General features: G+C 48.2%; 2 protein-coding genes across 5 annotated transcripts; one reads left to right on the plus strand and one right to left on the minus strand.

Annotated features, from left to right (window-relative positions):
• Window positions 1-521: 521 nt before the first annotated feature.
• On the plus strand, window positions 522-15,668 carry LOC122376800 (microtubule-associated protein RP/EB family member 1-like). 2 transcript variants are annotated; one of them, XM_043356747.1, is made up of 3 exons: window positions 522-862; window positions 1,270-1,443; window positions 15,124-15,668. In XM_043356747.1, exons 1-3 carry the CDS (start codon window positions 578-580, stop codon window positions 15,187-15,189), a joined length of 525 nt encoding a protein of 174 aa, XP_043212682.1. In that variant the 5' UTR covers window positions 522-577; the 3' UTR covers window positions 15,190-15,668. The 2 variants fall into 2 exon arrangements, with proteins under 2 accessions (XP_043212682.1, XP_043212684.1); XM_043356749.1 differs by lacking the exon at window positions 15,124-15,668 and adding an exon at window positions 6,422-6,783.
• LOC122376799 lies at window positions 7,097-11,678 on the minus strand. 3 transcript variants are annotated; one of them, XM_043356744.1, is made up of 4 exons: window positions 11,235-11,678; window positions 10,655-10,718; window positions 10,156-10,275; window positions 7,097-8,635 (listed from the first exon to the last, which is right to left on the minus strand). In XM_043356744.1, the coding sequence occupies exons 3-4, from the start codon at window positions 10,213-10,215 to the stop codon at window positions 7,292-7,294; spliced, it is 1,404 nt and encodes a 467-aa protein (XP_043212679.1). In that variant the 5' UTR covers window positions 10,216-10,275; window positions 10,655-10,718; window positions 11,235-11,678; the 3' UTR covers window positions 7,097-7,291. The 3 variants fall into 3 exon arrangements, with proteins under 3 accessions (XP_043212679.1, XP_043212681.1, XP_043212680.1); XM_043356746.1 differs by having other exon boundaries at window positions 10,247-10,275; window positions 11,235-11,675; XM_043356745.1 differs by lacking the exon at window positions 10,156-10,275 and having other exon boundaries at window positions 11,235-11,673.
• Window positions 15,669-22,117: the final 6,449 nt, after the last annotated feature.

Here is a 22,117-nt window from a genome sequence, read left to right on the forward strand (position 1 = left end):
TTTTGGAAATGCGGACGATAATCAATATCGAAGATAGCCATCTGATTGTTCATGGTATTGGCAGTCTAATGGCGTTTACGGCATGTCTAACTCAGAAATCATGACGTCACTAAAACCTCGATATCTCAAAAATTTTCCGACTGATTTTTTTGAAACTTTGTCACAATAAACTTCAATCAATTCCCTATAGGTACCCAAATTTGGGGCGCCTGCGGCGCGCCGTTTTTATGCTATGGCCCGGCGAAAAAAGTGGGGGCGTTTAACGCCCCCCAGCAACTCGCGGGTTAAGGTACCTTGGTATTGGCCGTTCTCTCAACATGTTTGTAGATTTGGAGCTAATACATGTTTGTTCTTCTTGCAGTCACATTTTGTAGACACTGCCAGGTAGTTATATTTGTATACGTTTTGTGTGTGTGCCGATGCGTGTTTGCACAGCACCTATTAGCCTCATTGTGTTCTGGATAAAAACTATGAAAATGAATTTACGCCATTATGGCCATTATCTAACAAGAATTAAATTAAAATGTAGTCCTCCACATTCGCTCTGTTTTGTTTATATGTTCTTGCAAGGTTAAAAATGGTACGTTCACAGTCCTGGCCCATAGCTCAGCGCTGTTGTTTATGTAGTCACCATGCCCATAGCGACCAAGCGCTGCAGTGCTTGCGTGGCAAGTCAGACCCGCTGCCCGAATTGGATGCCTGTCTCGCGTGCCGTCTCGCCCCCTCCCCTTCCCTGTCTGTGACCGATTGTCGTTCCGCAGCAGCAGCCCCGGCGGCCCGGTCGGCGCCGGCCGCTCGACCTGCAGCGCCTCGCGCGGCTCCTGCCGCCAGGTCAGCCGCCGGAGACAGCCGACAGGCCGAGGTGGGTGACGCTAGAGGGACGGAGAGGTACTGGTACTGGGCCGGGATAGCGGAGCTAGGGATAGGAGGATAGGTATAATCAGGGCAATACTTACAACAGGTTTGTTGAGTCTCTATTGGAGGATGCGGCGTGTGAGTGATGCGCCTTCATTCCAGGCCTTGAAGGTGCGGTCTTCGAGTTTGTGTTTAAAAGAGGGCGTTTTTTACGTAAGGCGGATGCCTCTTTACGAATTACACAAAGTTGTCTAGGAGCTTGAAGAATGCAGTATTGTGCAGGTTATTATTAACGACTGTTTGAGTTTGCCCTTTTCCGTTTTATCCATTTGTGTCTGGTACTTGTCCCGGGGGTAACGGTCTGTCGAGGCCTTTAACCTCTCTGGCAGCTCAGCAATTTTGCATTGTTTCCAGGTGGACGAGCTGACGACACAAGTCCAGACGATGCAACTGACCTTGGAGGACTTGGAAAAGGAGCGAGACTTTTACTTCGGCAAGCTGAGGGACATTGAAGTCATCTGCCAAGAGGAAGAAGGCACCAACAGCGACCTCATCCAGAGGATCCTCGCCATATTGTACGCCACAGCGGTACGTACCCAGCGAATGCTTCTACGACATTTATGACGCAAGGGAGACGAGGCAGTTACTGGCAAGCGTATTTACAAATTGCAACCGAGCTCCGCCGTAGGGTATTTTATTTCCGCCGTAGTGTATTTCAGTTGGGGTATTTTCTACCATACATCTGCCTGAGCTTGGGGTAGTTACAATTTGTCGGCGACGTTAAAAAATGATGCACCTTTTTTCGCAGTATAGGTTATCGCATGTGCATATTTTTGCCTTTTTGGTTGCGCTTTTCCCTCGCCCGTATAGGGGGAGGCGTTGAGCGTACCCCATCGGTTTTTCGTGAGTAACTCGCGTAAAAACCGTCCGATCGCGACGAAACTTTCAATACCCCCGATTTTATCAATTTTACTTCTACCCTGAAAATTTCATGACCCTGACCCAAATGACCTTTGACCTGTGACCTATTTCTCGAGACCATGTTTGGCCAGAATCGCGATTCGGCGTATGTCGGCTCGCATTAGCCGCGCGTTTGCAGTCTTTACGTGGTTTCAAGCGTTGAAACATGTGATATGATGCTGGTCCCATGCATTAGGGTGGGTGTCACATGAAGGTCAGGTCAGCTCAATGACAATGACCTTTGATGACCTCGGTTCACTTTTTCGAGTTTAACATGTTTCTAGGCTAGTTTTTGGAGCTGATTCCGAATTTAGCAACCATTTGAACATGACAGGGGGTGTAACAAAATTATCCGGTCATCTTTCTTCCCGCTGTAATTAACCCTCGCATGTGTAGGGGGGGGGGTCGGATGGACCCCCCCATGGTTTTTCGCGAATAACTCGCGTAAAAAGCGGCCGATCGCGACGAAACTTTCAGTACCCTCGCATTGATCAATTTGACACCTACCCTGAAAATTTCATGACCCTGACCCAAATGACCTTTGACCTGTGACCTCTTTTCCGAGACCATGTTTGGCCGGAATCGCGATTCGGCGTACATCGGCTCGCATTAGCCGCGCGTTTGCAAGCTTTTCGTGGTTTCAAACGTTCAAACATGTGATTTGATGTTGCTCCCATGCATTAGGGTGGGTGTCAAGGTCACCTGAAGGTCAGGTCAGGTCATTGACCTTTGGTGACCTCGGGTGACCTCGGTTCACTTTTTCGAGTTTTACATGTTTCTAGGCTAGTTTTTGGAGCTGAATTCGAATTTAGCAACCATTTGAACATTTACGAAGTAGTTTTGGTGCCTTCGTAACATGTTACGAAGCTGTCAGAGGCGGTTGACACGTACTACGAATACCCGTCACGACGCCTACTGATTGACCTGACCTGACCTGACCCGACCTGGTCTAAATGCTTAAAGACATCATCTGTGATCAAAACTAACACGATATTCGTGATCAGCACCCCGAAAAACCCCTTAGCAGCCACACTTTACGACTTTCTAATAGGTCCCGATTTTCCCGACTTTGGGTCATTGACCTGACCTGGAAGGTCAACCAATGACCTAGGACCTTAAAATTGGGTATCATTGGCTTCCTCTCGTCACGGGCAACACGCTCGTTTTTTCCGCGAAGCTCTAGCTCGATCAGGGGCCAAACGGCAAGGGGGGGGGTCCAACCGACCCCCCCCCCCTACACATTAGAAGCTGGAAAACGCCGCACACATGCGAGGGTTAAAAAGCAAAACATTCTGATACTTTTTATTTTGACTGAGCATGTAGCCACCTTTCATAAAAACACAGTGGCGAATGTCATTGGAGCATTTCAGCCAATGGATTCTCCAGCACACTGGCTTTGATGCGGACCAACGCCGTCTAAACCTTCGGGTTGGGCGGTGCTTGTGGCGGGCGTCTCTTCAGTCACCTGCTGAACAAGAGCCCACAGGTTTTCGATTGAATTGGGATTGCGACTTTTTCCAAGTCATAAGCGTTAGCCCAGAATGATTGAAGGTTCTATCGGCATCACTTCCCGTTCTTTTAGGGACTTAAAGTAGCGCGCCGCCCCGCATGAAGACAGCGTGGCTTGAATCAGGCATCAGTGCGCGTTAAGAAACCGAGCCCTCCTATACCGTCTGGTTGAGCGCCTCCGACTATTCATTGGCCAGTATGTTTCTCCGGTAATACATGACGTTGATGGCGGTATTATGTGACATTATGTCCTATTGGAGGATCGCTAGGCAGCTGAACATGCTCCAGTTCTGGATATTGTCCGGATGTTTGACGGCGGCGAAGGCCAGCAAGTTCGAGCGGCTGGCCGCCCATACATGACCGATTTGACGGTTCAAAGGATAATACAGCTCGAACGGCTACCCATCCAACCAGACCACCTCACCCTTATCATTCTTCGACCAGTGGACGCGATCTGGCGTGAGGCAAAAGGTGGTGAACTGGTTGTTTTCCCGTCAGTTTCGTTGTCTTTTTCAGTTGGAAGGGCACTAGAACCAAGTTAAAGGGCGGGTAGCGGTAAACCATGATATGGGATCTCTTATTATCTGACTTGGTAAGAATTCGAGTCAATTTGCGGATTGATTGGTGCCGTTTCCTTGCCGCTATCTTGATGACTCTCCTCACCACTTGATAAAGGGCGGCTTTTGTGGTCGCGACCGGGCTGAGTCTGCCACCGAAGTCCCAGCTTATTACACCTCAGGCAGATGTGCAATTGGCTGCTGCTGATGTCCAGCTGCTGGCAGACCACTTGAGACCAGCTTCTGGCTCATGACGCCGTGGATGCCGCCATGAATTTTACCACGAAAGGAGAGATTATATCCCTTTCCCGCAACTGCCTTGGACGAAAACTACCATGTGAACCCGTCTGTGAATCGACTCCTACTCAGAGCAGCAGTCACATGACAAGGCCAGGTCACTGCTGAGTTGAAAACAGATAGCAGAGGCACGTATTCATCCAATATTCTCACTTCTAACATCAGAAAGGATTAGGAAACTGTGCAAACAGATATGGCGAAAAAATAGATGTCCGGATAATTTCGTTACACCCTGTACTGAAGTAGTTTTAGTGCCTTCGTAACATGTTACGAAGCTGTCAGAGAAAAAATAGCGTTCTGCCCCTCCAACTTTTGCTTGTTTGTAGAACTTCGTTGCTTAGCAAACCACTATGTTGTTCGCATTGAGGAGCTTTGAAATGTCTGTGTAATTCAAAGTGTTAGTTCTGTAATTAAAATAATTGATTCAGTGTTGCACATAATCTAACTTAACAACCGAGCAGGTTTGACAGCATTTTGCCCCACCAGCACCACCTTCCCTGGAAAAGCTCCACCCTTGCCTATGGGGCAAAACATAAGGGACAAAAACACAAAATAAGACAGATAAAAAACAAAACAAAATGAGCTCATTACCTAATGAAGTTCAATCTGGAGCAAGAACATAGGTAATAGGTATCTATGTCAAATTAGAATGAAAGATTAAAATCAACCTGACCAGGTCTCACGGTCTGACCAGGCTGATCCTAACCGCCTTACTTCACCTAACTTAACCCAATTCAACCTAACCTACCACAACACCTGCAGAGGTACCTTCCTGGAAAATGACGCCCAGGGATGTGTCCAACTTATTGGAATATTACCATGATTGCTTGTCAAAATGTGTGTCATCATGCTCTTGTTTGACAAGTGATGTATAATAAATGTGACATTCAACAATGGTCTCCTGACTGTTGAGTGATCAGAATATTCAAATAATCAGGGTACAATGCTGTGCATCATAGTGCACACTAATCATGTTGTTTTTGTATAAGCCCTCTGCACATTATTGTGTACACTGTCATGTGCACCTTTAGGAAAAGAGTGACTGGTGGTGGTACATGAAAAGGGTTGTGAAACTGTGAAGTTCATGCCATGATGCCCTTGGTCTTGCTGGAGTCAAATGCCTATAGCTATAGCAGGATCAGTGAGGGTTATAGACATGCTACATACACTGTGAAATGTGAATTGAAGATATTGGCACAAAGTTCATCCATAATTACTATGCTTAACACCTAATGTAAGAAGCAACATAAATGCCCAGATGATACAGCTCTCTGGTCAACATCACACAAATTTATTGACATACTTTGCAGGTACATATTTACATTCATAGCAAATACTTTCGATTAGATTCAATAACTAGGTGCTAGTAAGCTTGCATTTTTGTAGGTACAACAATGAACATATATTTAATCATAAAAAAAATTATTGTGGCATTCATCACATACCTTTTTACCGAACAAGTACCTATCTACCATGCAATGATTCTAAAATTTGTCCGCAATCCACCTATATCCAGGGTGGGAATTCTCTTTTTTTTTCTTGGTGTCTGAGTACAAATTTTCGGGGAAGTGAGTACAAAATTTCATGATGCAGTCACGGCATATCAAATATTAAAAGTGATGATTCAAAGTGATGTACCTAAGTATGATAAAAAAGGACAAATTCAGCACTGCAAACACTACTGACAACACTACTGAGAATTTGCCCATAAAAGACAAGTTGGTCAGCTGGATGAACATGATAGCGAAAACAAGGTATTTGATTAATAATAAAAATAGATATTCCTCAGTAGGCAGCAGTCAATCGTCCGCAAGTGAGCGAGCAGCGAGCACTCAGCAGGTGCCGAAGCCTCACGTGAATCAATTCAGAACAAGTTGCTCTTTGTTACACACACACACACAAAGAATACATTTCTGATCGTCGACGTTTCGCACGTAGCACTGCACCTACCGGCAATTACGTGCAGTGGTTGATTGATTTCACACGACCAATACGCCTTACGTGCCCGCGCCTCACACCAACACCACGCGCCTGCCTTTTGAAGAGCACTTTGCCTGTAGTTCCACCGCCTTCACTGAACAGCGGCCAATGCGCCATTGAGGAGCATGAGGGGTATGGGTTCTCTTTCACTGCGCGCTAGTAGCGCTCACTAACATAAAAAGCGCTTTCGGTTTCCATGGAAACTTGATAAACTTGTTTAGCTTTAATCACCGAACGCTTGACAGCCTTTGCCTCTCTTTCAGAAAAGAACATGGCATTGACTTCGGGCGACATCTATACTATTCCTCACGAGACTGCCGACCAGCGCCATCTAGCCAGGAAAACAAGAGAAGAGACTGAGAGCCACGAATGCGGACTTCTGACCAAGACGACCCTTTATAACATTTAATCCAGCTAATCAACGAACGCCGAGTTTTCGTAATACTCTATGGTTGATTTATGTAACTATGGCCGACATAAGATAGCTGCCGTCCAGTCGCGAGGCAGCGCTGCGCCAGTGCTCACGATCGCGTCGTACCCTGATGGATCCGTGTTTCAATCATTGCTTCTTTGCGTTGCTTCTGCTGGTATATATTGCGAATAATAATATATACTGAGACACGAACTCTTTTTTATCTTTATTAGCAAAAAAGGTCGCCATCGGGCAGCCAGCCACAGTGTACCTACTACAAAAACGGTCGCCGTCGGGCAGCTAAGCTCAATAAAAGCTGAAACAGACTCTTTCCGCAGTCAGGAAATCGCACGCGAGAGCCTATTCAAATGCATTAAAATCCTTCCCGCATCATTCGTATGCGGGAGGTGCGTACGATTGATGCGAGCGTGATTTAATGCATTTGAATAGGATCTCGCATGCGATTTCCTGACTGCGGAGAGTCTGTTTCAACCTTTACACCATAAAAAACAGCCACCGCCGGCTCACAAAGTCGCACAACACTACACAAACGGTCGTCACCGGGCGGTCAGCCATCAGCTGAACGAAAGGTCCCATCATAAATGCCACTGAGAATAAGAAGCCATGATGATGATGATGATGATGATGACGGCGATGGTTTGAGGTTTTTGGGCGTCCGGACTGCAGTGGTCATCGGCGCCCATAACACGACATTAGAAGATCACGTTAGACGTCCTGTTGTCGGATTTACAGATTTTAAAAAACTGCAATGTGACTTTCGAAGCACTTCATATATAACGTCTATTGCAGAGGCAGCAGCCTTACGACTTGTGTTCCAATCAATGTGTGAGAATGTTTCTTTTGTAGACATCATATTTGAGAACAATCTATTCATAAGTGACTCAAATGCAGCATAAGAATGCCCCAATAGCAGGTTATGATATGCAGCCATCAGCATGTCCCTTGTCAGATTATCATCTAGCCGTTTATGCTTCTCGCACTGTAAACCAAACAGGCTTTGTATTCTGTCACGCTCTTCAGGCACCTGCATGCATGCCTTATGAACAGCAGTGGCTGCATGCCTAGCGATAATTTCAAGTCTATTCTTTTTTAGCGAAACGCCTTCCGTTGTCCAACGCAGTGCTTTATGCTGGCCTCGCATGGCCGAAACAGTTGCCTTATTAGCAATGCACGTTGAACAAAATCCTAATTCCTCTGAGCCTGTACCCCGAGTGAGAAGCCATGGAAACTGTTTGGCAGTGTCAGCACTTCGTGCCTTTGCTGCTCCTGGAGAAATTTTTTTCTCAAGCTCAGTCATCTCTTTCCTGAGAGAGGCGCGCGAAACAAATTCAGAGTCGTGACTATCGATTTTCCTAGATAGCATACGAATTTCACACAGTATGTCTCGTAACATCTGGGATTCAACCAAATCGTCACCCATGACACCTGGCTGCTGAGCACCACCTTCACTTATACACTCAGCCTGCTGCAGCCGTACGGTCGGTGTCGACGTGCTCTGCGCTGTGTCCCGTTCTTGTGTGGTATCTGTCACAGTTACGGGGGGGCTCGTGCGGCCGGGATAATTATCACAGACTTGATTAATTCGATCCGGAGATGGGTGCTCGTGGTATGATGATTGAACGGAGTCTCTCTCAGTTGTCATGACATCGTTTCTCTCACTTGCGATAGTATGTATCAGTACACTAGGGGATCCCTGTCCCAACGGTGTTTCGGCATTGGCAGTAATGTCAGGCTCGTTGTCAGTGATAATGACAGTGACTGGCTCATTGTCATCGTTTTCCCTTGTAGAACGAGATTTTACAATAGCCTTCTCTATGAGATAGCCAGTAACACCACGGGGATTTTTTCTCATAGCATCTAAGTAAGCTTCTCTATGTTTCGATTTCACATGACGTGGGAAATTCTTTGTTGAAATTGACTTAGGGCATAAATGACATGTTACTGTTCCTTTAACATGTGAGCGTGTAGCGAACCGTATTCGTTCAGAAGACTTCCTACTAGCCTTACTCTTGACGACAGGTCTCGGACGTTCATCGTCATGCACCTGAAAAGAAAAAGTACTTTGTTTTACTGCAAAAGAAAGTTAACACTTACCCCTTATCCACTAATGTTTTATATACACCTAATGGGGGGGGGGGGGTCAACCAACTGCGTAAAGGTTTGGTGGTGGGGGGGGGGGCAGGGCACTGCAGGGGTGGTGTCTACTCAACAACCTCTGCTCAGCGTCGAATAAGCAGAGAACCACAACAATGCCCCTTAACCCTCGCCCGCACATGGGGGGTTGCCACCCCCCCCCCCAGGTAGTTTTTCTGCTCTGCACTCAACATTTTTAGAGCTAGAAGCCTGTAGCTGCTCCCCTATCCTTTCTTGATGTCCACTGAAAATTTCAAGTTTCTGTGGTTTTTGGTTTCGGAGATATGACCTTGTTCTTCAGGTCATGTCATGACCCAAATGACAAATACCCAATATCTTGCGTTGGCTATGGGTCTTGTGAGCTTTTGACACCTTGATTTCGGCCTTTTTTGCCAGTCTTACCTCCCACCTATCATGAAACATGTTGTTCGACGATGTCAGATGTCAAGGTCAGGGTCAAGGTCAACCTAGGTCATCTAAGAATATTGCGTTTTAGGCAAGCTGAATTTACTTTTGTTAAGTTTCTTTGACTGTATTTTTGGTAAAAGCTTCTCATTTCATGATCTCATGTAATATGGACACCTAAACAATCGGTGCACACATCAGTATACACACAGACACACACAGACATACAACACATATAATTGACCTTGACCTAACTTGACCTGAAATGACCTCAGCAGCAAAAACCTGGTCGGATAGTGTGACAAAGAGGTTCTAGCTGGCCTGGCACCAGAAAACAGCATCGTCATCGGTATTTGATAAGCAGCGCACTTGATATCCAACGGTGACCCAAAACAGCAACATTTTTTAGTTTGACCTGACCTGGAAGGTCAATGACTGACCTGAGAAGGTAAAACTGGGTATCATTGGATTCGTCTCTTCCCAAAGAATCTTTTTGATCTTTACCGTGAAGCTCTATCTCCAACAGGAACGAAATGGCGCGGGGGGGGGGGTGGCAACCACACCCCCCCATGTGCGTTCTAGGATGGGAAAATGGCATGTGCGGGCGAGGGTTAAAGCTAGTTTTCATATCAAAATATTTAAAGGGATAGGAAGTTAGAAATTCCTCTAAAAAAAACGGGGATGAGGGTGGAAAACCGCTGGTCAGATAGGCCCAAAAAGAATGAACAAATAATTAATATTGATAACATTCATTTCTATACAAATGTGTTAATGCAGGATAAACAGCGACCATCCACGCAAATACTTTTTTCTGTTTAATTGAGAGTGCAAAATTGTTCTTAAAAACTGTAGGTGAGAGTGCAAAATAATTTTCATTTGGATGTTGCTTCCCACCCAAATCAACAAATTTTGAAACACTGTCTCAACTCAAATCTTATGTTAAGGTGGGATGGTCACTTTAAGGAGTGAGTAAGCACATGCATCAAATAAATGTTTGCAGCCCAGCTATAAAGTAGAAACACAAACCTGACACCAGCTGTCAAATGTCAACCTGCCACCAACCATCATAAAAAGCCCAATTATCATGGCATCATTACCATCACATGCAATCACTTACAACTCAATGATGATTTCACATGGGATTCTCTGCAAGGGAAAAGTGAAGTAAAATCTTATTTATGTGAGACTAAACAACTTTCAAATTTCACATAAAACTGATAAAAGCATTAAGTGCACCTCAATTTCATACCGAGTGGTGCCCAGTGGTACCTATTTCATTATCGTCTACAAAAGCAGCACCAAAAGGTAGGTACCTACTGATTTTCACAACACAAACAATGACACTTGATCCAGTAGTCTATCTGGATAAACAAAAACACCAAGAAATTGAGAACATACAATTCCGGACATCCAAAGAGGAAAAAAATTTGAGACCCACATATTTGTATTTCATTTTGCTATGGAAATGTCTAATAGCATTCATAAAAGTCAATAATGCTTATCAGAATCATGGAAACAAACTTACGTTTTGACTCATTACTGCTGATGCTGAGGTTGTTGGGCTGCCACCTTGCCCTGCATCTGTAGCCCTATAAACACAGGGTGGGTGGGAGGGCGTAAGAGCACTGGTTGTGGTCCTGAATGTTTTGGTTTGGTAAGTCTGGCATAAAGTAACACAAAGATACTAGATAGCATGGCATGGGCATCACATCACTTTTCAAATTTGTACGCAAGATTAATTATTAATTTTAGGATAGCGTCTAGCAAAGCCATTCTTGCCAATTGCCATGCACTGTCATAAGATTAATGTCAATGTTAAAATTCTGAAATTATTGTTATTGGTAGCACTGGCGCCCTACCAAGCCTATAGAAAACGATGCCCATGGATCATGATGCCGATGTCCGTTCTGTGTTCACCATTACAGACAACAAACACAAAGACATGTCAGAATTAAAAATCATGCAAATCCTAGCCTTCTCAGGTCGCGAGGTTTACATGTAAGCACATTGCACACCAACCCGAACTGGATGAGATTGCAACTTTTCGATTTCATAAATCGTAGGTACCTATATCCTACATACTGCAAGGTAAGTTAGGTACTTACAACAATGAACAAATCACTCAGCAATGATCGTCGAGCGACGCCGGCAGCAAGACAAAGAACCCTCGCTGGCGGGGGTGTCCCTCCCCCGGCGCCGGCTTGTTTGCGTCGCTTCCATGCTTCCATATCCTCGGGCTTTGGCCTCGGGCCGAGCCTCAGGCTCCCCACCCTCTGTCCTCTCCCTTTACTTGTACTCGCCTCGCTCTTTCCCTGGCGGTCGCGGGCTCATGCCCTGATACAAGCTAGATGCGGCTGCTAAATTAAGGACTTCATTTGGAGAGGCGCAAAAATATTTGAAGATCCCATCTCAGTATACGTTTTCTCATCAACCATGCATACAATGACATCAAAATGCCGTGTGCTAAATCTACAAAGAATTTGCTTTGAATTTCAGTAAAAAAAATAAAAAAACTAATTTCGTTTTCAAAATTTTTTTGGAGTTTGAATAAGTTGTGACCGTGAAAAAATAGATATTTTAAAACCGAAAATTTTGCTACAATTTCTTTTTCAAAGGGTATAAAATGCCAAAGATGATTAGTTAGGGCTTTGAAGATTTGATTTTTGACAATTTTGTTACATGTTACTGTCTAAACATTCATAATTTGTTGAATAAGATGAACTCTCAAAATTGCTCGGTTTTAGGCTCCGACCCCAAGAACGTCAATTTTGCCAACTAGGCGAAATCTCACCAAGGCATTTACGACGCAGATCTTAGGTATTTGTCTCGAAAGTTTTGTGGACGCGTGGTAATGGTAATTTTATAGTGTGTGGTAGGCTCCGTCTAATGCTAGTGATTGCAAGTTTTTACTTTTGGTAAGTTTTGATGGTTGCTAATGCTTATTCTTGTTTTAACCTACTAATTCAGTGGCTGGTACTACTGGTGATTTTATCTAACTTAGATATCGTCTGCCATTGCTCATTTGTGATTCAGATTGAGGTTCCTACCTACCAATTATAATTCATGGATTATTTGGCTGGTACCTACGCCATACTGAGTGATTACTTTTATGACCATTTAAAACCTCTTTATTCATGCAACGTAGCTTCCAGTTATGAATATATTTGTATTTGATTTCAATTAACATTTCACAAGTCAGAGTCACCAGTCACCACTCATTACAATGCATTCACACTTCAGCATCATACCGCTCAAAAAATGAAATATCAAGGAACGGTAAATCCTATTACTCTTCATATCGGTGCTAAGGCTTCTTTTCTTTGTTCTTTATATTAGGTATTACTGCTGTTTTCATTGGTGATGTCTTGTAGATTTCCTGAAAAGTGAGAACAAAATAATCATTATTTTCCAGTAATGAGTACTGAGTACAAAATTTCTCAGTGTCTGGAGACACCAATCAGCGGCAACTTTGCCAACCCTGCCTATATCTCAACTGACACATTGAAATTGAAATACCCAAACAAAACCTAGAACTGTACAAAAGAAGAATGCAATGCTACAAGAACTATGAAGTTCTGAAGTTATTCTCAAATGCTGGAATGTTGAAACTCTACATTTGTCGTCCATTTCCACATTTGATTGAGCCATCATATAGAACTGTTTTCGCTCTTCAGTCATAAGCTTTTGCACAAATCTTGAATTTTTACACATCATCTTGAACCATGCTCCAGTCTTTCCAACAAGGTACTATGCAACATCAAAGCAATTTTGATTTGTTACAACAGCTTCAAATCATGATAGGCTTGAAGTTTGTTAAACCATTTGCCAGACAAACCTCTACAAAATGTGTATCAATTCCCAAAATAAGCAAATGATTATATCAGTATTTGCAGTTTCCACACAATGTTTCATAATATTATGCGATTTTTATATCAAGAAACCCAAATAATCCACAAATTGTTATTGAAACACTCCCACTTTGACTTCGAGAGTTCACAGCAATCAGGGGGGTACGCTCCGGCTGTTTAGCATTACGAAAAATGGTGACAGACGTTTGTGGAGGATTGTCGACGAACTCTTGTTCCGCGAGCAGTACTTACACGCTAGCGGAAAATTCACCAATCAGCGCTCGGCCGTACTCGACGCTGATTGGTCCGACGCTCGTGACGAAATTGTGGGGGACCGCAGTTATTCTCTATGGACCCGAATAGGCTTTTGGATTTCGGAGGGGGTTCTTTAAAATTATATGCTGTTTGGAGCTGTTTTCGAGTTGAAATATATTTCTTATGACTGTTAGCTATATAATGACACCATAAAATCATGATTTTAATAAATATTACCGATGTAATATCGGCCGAAAAGACATGCTGTCATGGCACGGACTGCCCTGCGGCTGATGTGGGGCCCCTAGTGCCAGCGTATGGTAATAATGGGTTGACGAAGGGTTATTGGAGAAACTTAGAGCCCCATCAGCATTCAGTATAGGGTCATTAGACGCCGGGAATGTCCATCAGGGGTCTGAGTAGGCCTGTCATAGGGGCATATATGACACATTATGGCCCATGGGTCAATGTAGATTCATTAGGGGCCGTTGAAGGGCCATCATTGTTCAGCGTGGGCTCGCAATTACCTCTGATGGGCATATGCCGTGCCCCGATGGACTATAACGCTGGCCCCTGATGAACCATCACCAGCCCCTGATGGGTCTACAAAGCCCCCTGCTGGGTCCAAATTGGTCACTGATATGCCCAAATGGGCCACTGAGAAACCCGTACAACATCCCCTGACTGCACCTGCTGGACCAGTGCCGTCCCCTCATGGGCCCACCGCAGCTCTTGAATGACCTTTTCAAGTCCCCTGAAGTGCCTTTATTGGCCTAAATGGCCCCTGATTGACTTTTGTAGTCCCTATTGGTCCTATATGGTCCCCATGAGCCCTCAACGTCCCTAGACAGCCTTACATTATATGCCACTGGGCCCTGTTGGGTCAGCACCGGCCCCTGATAGGCTTGCACTGGACCCACCGGGCCTATACCGACCCATGAAGGGCCTATGTCGAGCCCTCATGGACCTCCGATGACCACACGCCGGCATGTGTGGCCCCATCAGCAGTGGTCCGTCTATGCCATGTACTTACGGTCTTTTTGGCCGATGTGACACCGGTAGTAAATAGAAATGTTATGATTAAATGTCATTATTACACAGTCAAAAGTCACAGAAAGAATATCCAAGCTCAAAAATGGCCTCAAAACCAACAAAAACTGGTATAAATCACCTTCAAAAGCCGTAAGCCTATTAAACGCCATAGGGGAATAGCTACAGTCCCCCGCAATTTCGTCACGAGCATCGGGCCAATCAGCGTCGAGTATTGCCGAACGCCGATTGGTCGATTTCCGCTAGCCTGTAAATGCTGCTTGCGGATATAGTTTTGAACAAGTGAGGGTCGCGGCTACTAATTATCGCTTGTCACCACTTTTTCGTCGGGAACGTTCTACCTGGTTTATATAGCCTTGACAGCAATAACTAACAACACATAGGGCCTTGAACAACACAAGCTCAGAAGCAAATAAACATTGCGCCAGATTTCGTATGAAACGCGCCATCATCCTGAAGTTTCTACCACAGACGGTAGTTCAACCGCAGCCGTAGTGCGAAAACCCCTGCCCACCTTACCCCACGGCGGAGCTCGGTTGCAATTTGTAAATACGCTACTGGCAAACTATAAGCTGAAATGACGGTTGAAAACTGAAATTGTCTCAAATATAGGGTAGGATTAATGCAGTTCACAATGTATTCGCGTCGTCGGTGGCGGATTTCCGCTAGGAGAATCACGAAACTGAGTGCGTTTAACTCTGTAGTTCCTCATTCAGGACCGTTTGTTGATCGGTGTGTGGTGCAGTTACTAAGAGCCTTTCCACACCTGTCGTGTTGTGTGTTCTATCTACAGTGCGGTTACCCCGGGATGTTTTTAAGGCCCGTATTATACCCTCCCCAGGACGGTTTCGCCGTGCCAGACGACGAGGAGGAGGTCCCGCCACCTCCAGGCGACGACGAATACTAGTCGACCGCCGACCGCCGCTGCATTCCAAAGGGCCGGTTCAGCATGAGAGCTCAGCTCAACCGGACTGCCCGATAGCTCCTCTCCGACTGAGGAGCGTGTTCAACTCTGCGCTCTGCCCGGAGACGTCACTCCATGCTGCCCCGCAGAGCTCCGATCTGAGCCGGCCGGCCGTCTCGCGCTCGGCGCCATTCCAGTGCGGGCCGCCCGGTGTCGCCGTCCGCTGTCCGCCTGCCTCAGCGGCTAACCCGCTAACACCGCTCACCGACGGTGGCCCGGCCCAGCCGCCGCCGCCCAGAGGACGATATTACCGCGGTCACCTGCCGTTACCGCGCGCGTGTGTGTTTGTGGTTGTGAGGTTGCGCCCGTCGCCGAGCCCGACCGGGCCGGCCGACGGGCGCCATGTTGTGTCGGCCACCGTTTTACTGGCGGCGCTTTAAGCCTTCTAATTTAATTATCGAAATATATAATTACATTGTACAGAGACGTCTTTTTCATATCCATTTTGTTCTAAAGAAGACAATTCATGGAAAGAAATTAAGTTCCTATTTTTTCCAAACTGCACAATCGGCATTCTGCATTTGGGATTCGCTTTAAAGATACTTATCTTAAAAAGTTGGAGTTTAACCTAACTTCGTAATAACTTCATCCACAAGTATTGGAAAGGATGCTTCCTATGTTCCATTCTTGAGTCTTCAACCTTGCATCCGTTTTTGGATGGAGTTTTGCATTTATTCCTGAAACACTTCCTGAACAGGCGGCCACCAGTCACCTTTTCCTCGTAAACAGAGCTCGCGTGCCCTTCCATCGCATGATAATTTCAATAGATGTGGGCACGGGGCGTGATTTAGTATTGTGCATTACTGCTAATAACCCACTTCATGGCGGAAATATAGCATGCAATCTGGGTACTTTCATCTATCTCCATCCGCGCCGCCACCTACCTACCTTCGGGAGCAGCCCCGCCCCGCCCCGTTCCACCCTCGCTGCCGTGTCGTGGGGTGTCGCCGCTCTCTCGAGACTGTCCGTCCCGGATGGCTGGCTTCGCGTTGTTTCTGTATACTCTGGCTCCGCCGGCGAATACTCTACAACAAAGTACCTGGCTGCTGAGATAGGTACGGCCGGATCCGGATCCCTAGATCTTGTGTGGGGAATTGGCGATTCGACTGATGCTTGGGCCTGTCTCTATGCTATTCTATTGTATCACTGTTTTATTTGAGCGTGGTGCTTTCCCCGGAACTGAACAGCACGTTTTATCCATGGTCGCGCGCGCACGTTAGCTTGGCCGAGTTGATAGCCGTTTGATGTGTTTGTTCATGACACCTGCGTATCAGATGTGTTTACAAAGCAGCGCACGCCGGGTCCTAAAGCTGTAATTGTTGGTCACAAAACCAGGCATTTCCAAGCTACAGCAGCGCATACCGAAACGATGGCAGCATTGTCTTATACCTACGAGGATGCCGTTTTCATTGCCGAAAGACGCGTCGAATGAAAGGAGAAAGTGGGCGGCAGCTTTCCTTTGTTGAGACAGAGGGAACGGTGGATGATTTCCGAGTGGACTATTCGACGAGCCTCAGACAGTCTCCTTCCCTACTTGACTTGTTCTAGGTGGTCATCTCTGTGCGCATCTTGTGCACACCTAGCTATGCTCATTGATGGTTCAGTGCAGCGTAGACACATATCTTTTCGTCACTGTTCTACTGTGGTCATGTTTATTTACAAATTACGCACCATGCAAAACATCCCTCATGCATAACTGACCGGACCTGAGCACCTCAGCTGTAGCTATCGAGTCAAGTAGTCCGACATCACTTTTTACGCTCCTTGCATTTTTGCGCTAACCGAACAAGATAAAGTATACACATGAAAGACAAAACACACTCCCTGAAGGTATGAAAGGTACTCCGGTTTGATGCGTCTCATAAGCGCCTATTAATGTTCCGCCGGTGTTGACGGTTATCTGATAACTGCATCTGCCGACAAGAGTCAGCAGGTTTCGCGAAATGCTAATACCTTAGGAACCTTCCTCATTCATGACCTGGAGCTGACCATAGTGTAGGCAAAATTATCCAGAGTAGTGAGATGATGACCTCCTTGGCTCGTACTTTCCTCCACCGCCACTGGAGCTTGGAATGCTTCCGTAACTGGAGCCTCCGCCTCCTCCACTGCTGTAGCCGCCGCCGCCTCCGCTTCCCTTGCTGGGAGCTCCGTAACCTGAAGAGACGCTGGAGCCACCACCATATCCACCGCCGCCTCCGCTTCCCTTGCTGGGAGCTCCGTAACCTGAAGAGACGCTGGGAGCTCCGTAGCCTGAAGAGACGCTGGAGCTACCACCATATCCACCGCCGCCTCCGCCTCCTCCACTGCTGTATCCACCGCCTCCTCCGCTTCCCTTGCTGGGAGCTTCGTAGCCTGAAGAGACGCTGGGAGCTCTGTAACCTGAAGAGACGCTGGAGCCGCCACCATATCCACCGCCGCCTCCGCTTCCCTTGCTGGGAGCTCCGTACCCTGAAGAGACGCTGGAGCCACCACTATATCCACCGCCGCCTCCGCTTCCCCTGCTGGGAGCTCCGTAACCTGAAGAGACGCTGGGAGCTCCGTAGCCTGAAGAGACGCTGGAGCCACCACCATATCCACCGCCGCCTCCGCCTCCTCCACTGCTGTATCCACCGCCTCCTCCGCTTCCCTTGCTGGGAGCTCCGTAGCCTGAAGAGACGCTGGGAGCTCCGTAACCTGAAGAGACGCTGGAGCCGCCGCCATATCCACCGCCGCCTCCGCTTCCCTTGCTGGGAGCTCCGTACCCTGAAGAGACGCTGGAGCCACCACTATATCCACCGCCGCCTCCGCTTCCTTTGCTGGGAGCTCCGTAACCTGAAGAGACGCTGGGAGCTCCGTAGCCTGAAGAGACGCTGGAGCTACCACCATATCCACCGCCGCCTCCGCCTCCTCCACTGCTGTATCCACCGCCTCCTCCGCTTCCCTTGCTGGGAGCTCCGTAGCCTGAAGAGACGCTGGGAGCTCCGTAACCTGAAGAGACGCTGGAGCCGCCGCCATATCCACCGCCGCCTCCGCTTCCCTTGCTGGGAGCTCCGTAACCTGAAGAGACGCTGGGAGCTCCGTAGCCTGAAGAGACGCTGGAGCCACCACCATATCCACCGCCGCCTCCGCTTCCCTTGCTGGGAGCTCCATAGCCTGAAGAGACGCTGGAGCCACCACCGTATCCACCGCCGCCTCCGCTTCCCTTGCTGGGAGCTCCGTAGCCTGAAGAGACGCTGGGAGCTCCGTAACCCGAAGAGACGCTGGAGCCACCACCATATCCACCGCCGCCTCCGCTTCCCTTGCTGGGAGCTCCGTAGCCTGAAGAGACGCTGGAGCCGCCGCCATATCCACCGCCGCCTCCGCCTCCTCCACTGCTGTATCCACCGCCTCCTCCGCTTCCCTTGCTGGGAGCTCCGTAGCCTGAAGAGACGCTGGGAGCTCCGTAACCCGAAGAGACGCTGGAGCCACCACCATATCCACCGCCGCCTCCGCTTCCCTTACTGGGAGCTCCGTAACCCGAAGAGACGCTGGAGCCACCACCATATCCACCGCCGCCTCCGCTTCCTCCACTGCTGTATCCACCGCCGCCTCCGCTTCCCTTGCTGGGAGCTCCGTAGCCTGAAGAGACGCTGGAGCCACCACCATATCCACCGCCGCCTCCGCTTCCTCCACTGCTGTATCCACCGCCGCCTCCGCTTCCCTTGCTGGGAGCTCCGTACCCTGAAGAGACGCTGGGAGCTCCATAACCCGAAGAGACGCTAGAGCCACCACTATATCCACCGCCGCCTCCGCTTCCCTTGCTGGGAGCTCCGTACCCTGAAGAGACGCTGGGAGCTCCGTAACCCGAAGAGACGCTAGAGCCACCACTATATCCACCGCCGCCTCCGCTTTCCTTGCTGGGAGCTCCGTAGCCTGAAGAGACGCTGGAGCCACCACCATATCCACCGCCGCCTCCGCTTCCTCCACTGCTGTATCCACCGCCGCCTCCGCTTCCCTTGCTGGGAGCTCCGTACCCTGAAGAGACGCTGGGAGCTCCGTAGCCTGAAGAGACGCTGGAGCCACCACTATATCCACCGCCGCCTCCGCCGCCTCCGCCATGTCCTCCTCCTCCGGAGAATCCTCCTCCACCATGTCCTCCTCCGGAGAATCCTCCCCCGCCATGTCCTCCTCCTCCGGAGAATCCTCCTCCGCCATGTCCTCCGCCTCCGGAGAATCCTCCTCCGCCATGTCCTCCTCCGTCGGCCAGGCAAAGGCCGGCCAGGAGGGCCACCGTGCACACCTGAGGAGCACGGCAGTGTAAGAGGATGCTTTTGATGGTGCTTTGAGGGCTATTAGGTATGGCGGAGTTATTTGGATTTGGGGAAAATGTACACTTTATTTAGAAGTAAAGATGCAGTAAGATCCCTGGTACTGAATGAAAACACAGTATTGATTAGTTCTCAGTGCTGGATTTGCCGTTACGTTGACGTAGCAGAAATAGAGCCAGGCTAGATGATAAAGTATCAATTGGAGTCGGCGCGAAATGCTTTTGCGGTACCGGCTCACCTGTCTGAAGGCCATGCCGGAGCTGCTTTGGACGGCTGTTTGGGCCGCTGAGTGCAGCTGTGCCGCCGCTGATCGCGGGCCGCCGTTATATAGTGCCGGCCCAGAGAGACGGTCACGGCTGGGGAGAGCCACTGCCACGCCACGCCCCCTCTCCCCCACGCGGCTCTTCGCAGGGCCTCGTCTAAGGAATTTTCACTGGGGGGGCAGAGACTGAAGGAGCCAAACCTAGGGTACCCCCAAATCCTGTTTTCTCACCGGATTTAGGCCACTTGTTTTTCGTCACAGCCCTGAGACCATTATTTTTTAACAAAAAACAAAAAAAAACAGGCAATCCGAGCCGTGTGTGTATAGGGGAGGGGAGGGGGGATCGGATGGACCCCATGGTTTTTCGCGTATAGCTCGCGCAAAAAGCGGTCGATCGCGACCAAACTTTCAGTACCCTCGAGTTGATCAATTTTACACCCGTTCTAAAAAAAATCATGACCCTGACCCAAATGACTTTTGGCCTGTGACCTATTTCTCGAGACCATGTTTGGCCGGAATCGCGATTCAGCGCATGTCAGCTCACATTGTCCGCGCGTTTCCAGTCTTTTTGTGATTGTAAACATCCAAACATGTGAAATGATGTTCTTCCCATGCATTACAGTGGGTGTCAAGGTCACGTGAAGGTTAGGTCAAGGTCATTGATCTTTGATGAACTCGGTTCACTTTTTCAAGTTTAACATGTTTCTTGGGTAGTTTTTGGGGCTGATTTCGAATTTAGCATCCATTTGAACATTTATGAAGTGACATTTATGAAGTATTATGAACATTTAGTGCCTTCGTAACATGTTACGACGCCGACGCCGTCAGTTGTAGTTGACACCTACTATTGATAGCCGGCAGGACGCCTAGGGGAAGTTGGGGCAATGCCGGAGTTGGGGCAAAGCCGAAATTCGAGATATTTCTAAAACCATACGACATGGATGCCACGTCTCAGTGATGCTCTGAAGCTTAAGTGACTACAATTATCGCATGTTTGTTACGAGTCGTCATTTGGAATACTTCGGCTGTGAGGGCGCCAAAAGCGTTTTCAAGGTACGTTTCCCTTGTACTACATGTGCCTTTGAAGCTGCATTTCTTACTCATTATGCTACCGTTTGTCTGGCCAATTCGGTCAAGTAATCTTCAGCATGTCTTTGCATAAGTGTGCTGCCTATTTGAAATTTATACAGCACGTTTAAAAGTTATGGCCCGCAAATGAAAGTATGGCTGGCTGGGGTAATGCCGAAAACGTGAAATTACGCACGTTAAAGCACGCTACGTGGACTTTACTGCTGTAGAATAGCAACGCGTATTTTTAGTCAAACAAATTACACTTTCAGCCGGCACAACGGCCTGCTACCTATAAGGAATGATTTACCTGGCATTTTCTCATTATATCACACAATTATAACTTCCAGTCATAGGCGGCGGAACGGGGGGGGAACCGGGGCACCGTGCCCCCCCTTGAATTCTGCAAGGGGGGCACCAATAGCAAGGTGCCCCCCCTTAAATTTGATGTATTAGTACCAGGAGCAGATTCGGGAAAACTCCAAGGGAAGGGTCATGAATCGAAGTGGTGCCCCCACCTATACCCAAAATGAAAACCTCAACGGATTTCGGCCACTTAATTTTGGTGGTGCCCTATTTTCAGTTTTCTATTTTCTTTATTTTTGGTTAGTCGTGTGATGACTGGTGCCTCTGCTAGGCCGCTGGTGCCCCTGGAAAGATTGTGGTACCTACCTACCCTGCCCCCTGACAAGCCCACGGTGGGCCCTGGGTGCCATGGGTCCTAACAGGCCCGTGGTGCCCCTGACAGGCCTGTGGTGTCCTTGCTAGGCCTGTGGTGTCCCTGGGCCTTGGCAGGTCTGTGGTGCCCCTGGCGAGCCTGTGGTGCCCCTTTTAGAACGCAGGTGCCCTTAACAGGTTTGTGGTGCCCCTGACAATCCTAAAGTGCCAACGACAGGCTTGTGGTGCCCTTGACAGGCCCATGGTGCCCTTGCGAGGCTGGTGGTTCCCCTGCGAAGCCGATAGTACCCCTGGCAGGCCTCTGGTGCCCCTGGCAGGTCTGTGGTGCCCCTGGAAGACCTGTAGTGCTTTTGCTAGGCCGATGGTGCTCCTGACAGGCCTGTGGTGCCACTGACAGGCCCGTAGTGCCCCTGCTAGGCCTGTGGTACCCCTGGCGGGCCTGTGGTGCCCCTGTCGGCTGTCAGGCCTGTGGTGCTCCTGGCAGGCATGTGGTGACCCCAGGCCCAAAGTCATGACCCATGTGACCTCCCCCCTGGGATTCGCCACTGATTAGTACTGCAATGGCTTCTTGGTAATT

The sequence above is a fragment of the Amphibalanus amphitrite genome, unplaced genomic scaffold (genome assembly GCF_019059575.1).
Source record: "Amphibalanus amphitrite isolate SeventyFive unplaced genomic scaffold, NRLGWU_Aamphi_draft 002317F_arrow, whole genome shotgun sequence".
In the NCBI taxonomy this organism is placed as follows: Eukaryota; Metazoa; Arthropoda; class Thecostraca; order Balanomorpha; family Balanidae; genus Amphibalanus; species Amphibalanus amphitrite.